Source organism: Cicer arietinum, chromosome 4 (assembly GCF_000331145.2).
Source record: "Cicer arietinum cultivar CDC Frontier isolate Library 1 chromosome 4, Cicar.CDCFrontier_v2.0, whole genome shotgun sequence".
NCBI lineage: Eukaryota > Viridiplantae > Streptophyta > Magnoliopsida > Fabales > Fabaceae > Cicer > Cicer arietinum.
In genome coordinates, this window is record NC_021163.2 from 31403115 (window position 1) to 31408355 (window position 5241).

General features: G+C 27.2%; 1 protein-coding gene across 1 annotated transcript; it reads left to right on the forward strand.

Annotated features, from left to right (window-relative positions):
* Nucleotides 1–2654: 2654 nt before the first annotated feature.
* On the forward strand, nt 2655–4277 carry LOC101503514 (GDSL esterase/lipase APG-like). The gene is made up of 5 exons (XM_004516859.3): nt 2655–2895; nt 3000–3130; nt 3210–3443; nt 3664–3919; nt 3993–4277. Exons 1-5 carry the CDS (start codon nt 2655–2657, stop codon nt 4187–4189), a joined length of 1059 nt encoding a protein of 352 aa, XP_004516916.1. The 3' UTR covers nt 4190–4277.
* The last annotated feature ends 964 nt before the right edge of the window (nt 4278–5241 follow it).

Sequence of the window (5241 nt, forward strand, 5' to 3'; positions counted from 1 at the left end):
ATTTTATTAAAATGCAATTATTAAATAATGACTTTATTATAAATCAAGAGTAAATCATACTTATATAAATAATATAAAATATAATCCTAAGAGATATTTTAATATACTTTTTTATAATATAAAAGATATTAAATATATTGTTTAATATACAGAGAAGAACAATCAAAAAATGAACAGCAGTTAAAGAGAGGAACCAACGGAGAAAAGAGCTAACTAAACCAAATTAAACTAAATCAAATCAAATAAACCAAACCAAACATAAGAACCAATGGAAAAAGAAGCAACCAAACATAAGAGTCAATAAAGAGAGAAGAAACTATACAGAAGAATTAATAGAGAGAAACAACCAAACATAAGAGCTAATAAAGAAAGAGACAACCAACCAAACAAAAGAACCAATAAAAGAAAAACAACCAACCAGAATAATCAATAAAGATCAACAATCCCAAAGAAAAACCATACCTCATGATCCTATCTACAATCTTCACAAGCAGAGCCATAATAAAAACAAAACGTAAAAAACAAAATATGACAACCTTTAAATTCCACCAACCCCTACTTTCATGCGTTTGAAACCCAATACTAACTCTTTTTTTTAGCAACAGAAACACAACAACATACTATTAGAATCAAACCACGATCAATAGCCAATTATCAAGCAAATACATTCCCAAACTTTTGGAAACTCATTGGCGAAATAATGATGATACAATTTAAGAACGATTGATATTAGCTCTAATACCAAGTTGACAATATAAAGAAGAAAAAAAATAACAAAAGGAGGCTAAGATTTCATTATAAAGCAATTATTGAATAATGACTTAATCATAAATCAAGAACAAAATAATAATAATAATAATAATAATAATAATAATAATAATAATAATAATAATAAAATAAAAAATATATTTCTAAGAGATTCTCGATAGACACTTTTTATAGTATAAAATATACTACATATAGTTTTTAATATTCTAACAACTGTGAATGAATAAGAGAGGAGAGAAAAGTCAAATTTCACTGTCTTAGTATTTTAGGGAATAATATTCGGTCAAACAATATATCTACTAATTACTTGAGTCTAACTTGGATCACGACTCTCCTGCTTAACTAATTTTTGTCAATAAAAATTAATTTGAATCGACTAAATTACATAAATGAAAATATTGTCATAAAAATTCAAATTAACGAAGTGGGATTATTATACATTATTTAGTGATATTATAAATTATGTCATACAAATTAATTTCAACATATATTATATAGAATGTACATTACTCATTGAATACTGCATATATTGGACATTTTTAAGATAGATTGCATCAGTAAGTTGGTGTTTCATGCTTGTGCATGTTAACATGGCTTAAAGAGTTTTTTGAATTACAAAATCTTTGATTAATTGAATGACAGTCCTTATTAGCATCAGTATTATGATGTAAATGAATTTCCCGTTTTTTTATTATGTTGTTGGGAAAAAGACTTAGCTGTGGAAACAATTTTCTTTTGCTTCTCTATAAGTGATTGAATCAAATCTTTGATGTGGTCATTATTTTATTTTATTAAAATACGATATTTATTCATTGAAAGACATGAGTTTATAAAAATACGGTTATTCATAAACATGGAAATAGACAAAATATTTGACATCATGTGATAACTACAAATAAACATATATAGTAATAAATTACAATTTTTGTTTTTATTTAAAGCAAATGAAATCCGTTAAACATTTATAATTTTTGAATATAATAGAAATAAAAATTTGATATTTTATTTTTTGAATAGAAATATAAATATGATAAGTTTCAAATAATTAATACAAACTTATATAGTAGTAATTTATTTTATTTTTTTTAATAAAAAGACAATTATTCATGTGGTTCCTTAATTTAATTTCAGTTAATACTTCAGTTCCTTATCTTTATTTTTTTCTTCTCGATTTGGTTCTTTTTTTAATTTTAAGTATACAATTTGATCTTTTATGTTTTAAAATGTTAACAATATTATCATTTTTTTACAAAAATTCATCAAAATATTTAAACAAAACTCATAAAATTAATTATCATCTTCAATATATTATAAATTTCATCAAATTTATAACTCAAATCTTCAAATAAACTCATATTTTCATTCTCTATATTTTCGAATTTTTTTAATAAAATTAAATAAATGACCAAATTGAGAAATATAAATATCTTAATTTTCAAGTAATTAATACAAATAAATATAGTAGTAAGTTATAATTTATTTTTTAATATCCAATACGATAAAAATTTATTATAATGATTAGTATTTAGACTTTTTTTCTTTTGGGTAAAAAAATTAGTCTTTACTATATACTAACATACCAGATTGGTTCTGTAAAAAAAGGAAAATACATGATTTGCTTCAATTTATCAGTTTATAGACACAAATTCGTTCAATTGATCAATAAATTATATCTTTATATAGTATATTAATCAGCAATTAAATTATTATGTAATTTTAGTATTTATTAAATTATTTTATACGTCAATGATGAATAGGGAATAATGACTATCAACTTCAATCATCATTAAGGGTAATTTATTCAACTGCCATATGTTTTTTTCTAGTCTATAAATTCAAATACACATTAAAACTTCTTCATTAAGCTTATAGTTATCTAGTGAAAAATGAAAATGAATATTAGAGAAACAGTTTTTGTGATATTTACATTTGTATTGTTGACGTGGGTGAATGCACAAACACTTGTACCAGCAATCATCACATTTGGTGACTCTGCTGTTGATGTTGGGAATAATGACAATCTTCCAACTCTTTTTAAATCTAACCATCCTCCTTATGGAAGAGACTTTCTCAACCAAGAACCTACTGGCAGATTTTGCAATGGAAAATTAGCTACTGATATTACTGGTGAATATATAAATTTATAAACATTACATTTCTGAGATTGTAATATACCAATGTTACACATATATAAATTTCATACTTACTTGTTGAGTTGTTTCTTTGTGTAGCTGATACACTTGGTTTTACAAGTTATGCACCTGCATATCTTAGCTCTCAAGCAACAGGGAAGAACCTCCTTCTTGGAGCAAATTTTGCTTCAGCTGCATCTGGTTATGATGAAAATAGTGCAACTTTTAATGTAAGTTTGTGACTAACAAAGCGAACACGTGTATTCGAAGATTCATGTTTTTTTACTCACTTAATATCTTTTTTGGCAGGGTGCAATTCCATTGTCCCAACAGGTAATATATTACAAGGAATACCAAAGTAAACTTGCCCAAGTAGCTGGCAGTGAAAATGCATCAGCAATTATTAAGAATGCATTGTACATATTGAGTGCTGGAAGTAGTGATTTTGTTCAAAACTATTATATAAATCCTTTTATCAACAAATTTATCACTCCTGATCAGTATTCTGCACGCCTTGTGGATGTATTCTCGGGCTTTGTTAAGGTATTTTGTTTTTTTACTCCCTCTCTGGTTCTGAATATAACAGAAAGTTGAGTCAATAAAAATTGATGTATACATCAAAGATAGTAATTGTTACTCTATTAACTACGACTATTAATTGAAATAACAATGCATAAGCATCATGAAAGGATCAACATTAAAATACCATAACTTTATAAGTTTCAAATAAAACCCATGTAAAGGTGCTTTATTTTGAACATAGGACTTGTATAATTTGGGAGCTAGGAGAATTGGAGTGACTTCACTCCCACCATTGGGTTGTCTACCTGCTACAAGAACTTTATTTGGATTGTTTAAAGATGGTTGTGTCACAAGAATCAACGATGATGCTCAAGGATTTAACCAGCGAATAAACTCGACAGCAGAGAATCTCAGAAAACAATTTCCTGATCTTAAGCTTGTTATCTTTGATATTTTCACACCTCTCTATGATCTTGTTAATTCCCCATCAAAATTCGGTAAGTAATATTCTGACTAGAATAACACATGCTATTCATTTTTTACACTACTTATTGTTGTGACATTGGATAGGTTTCACGGAGGCGAGGAGAGGGTGCTGTGGTACTGGGCTTCTAGAATTCACATCATTATTGTGCAATCGAATGTCATTCGGAACTTGTTCTAATGCAACTGAGTATGTATTTTGGGACAGTGTTCATCCTTCACAAGCTGCTAATAAAGTTCTTGCTGATGCATTGATTCAACAAGGCATAAGCCTTATCAGTTAAGGATTCATAGGGATTTTATTACATACATTTTAGAATTTTCAATGTAACGTGTTTAATGTTTTGGAATAGAATTCGGCACTTCAGTTTACATACTGATATTGTTTTGTGACCAAAAGGAAAAGAAAATCCTTAGAAAAAGTAATGTTTCTTTGGCCGGAATCACTTTTATCATAATGGTTACAAGCTTAATTGGTGCTTTCAGATTTATATAGACTATTATAATTGTTAAAACAATATTGGGATCTGCAACTTAGATTAACCAACAAAACAAAAAACAAACAATTGCAGAGAAAAAACGAAAACGGAGAATGTTCAGAAAAACAGAAAACCAGAAAACGGAGATTGATGATCGTTCTCCGTTTTCTGCAGTTTTGTATAAAACAGTTTTTCTTTCTGCAGTTTTCTAAAATCAGTCTTCTCTATCAATCAAACGAAAATAAAGAAGGATAAGGAAAGAATAACACCAAGAATTTACGTGTTCGGCCTCAATTGATGAGAATACGTCACGGGCAAGCAAGCAAGATTAATCCACTATGAATGATTTAATGTTACAAGATTAGAGCCTTCTCAAGATTGATCTCCTAGTATCTATCACTGTTTATGAACCAACAATCGGTGGCGGAGCTTGATAAAAAAATTTGGGGTGGCCGACATAAAAATATAGTATATAAATTAAATATATAAATAATATTATATAGTAAAAAATTAAATTGTAATAAATTGAAGTATCAAATAATTTAGGAAATATAAAACATCTTATATGGAACAACAAAACTAAAACACAACTATAAAAAAACTCAAACAAAAATACAACAAAACTAAAACACCTTATGTTTAATAAAAAAGACTCAAACACTCTATATGAACATAAAATCAAACACCTTATGTGCAACAAAAAAACTAAAACAAAACTTTATATGGACATAAAATCAAACACCTTACGTGCAACACAAAAACTCTAAACAAAAATCAACACTAACGTCTAATTAAAACTCCAAATCAAAGCTTCAAACTCAACACTAACAAAATAAACTTTAAATTTCATGTTAACT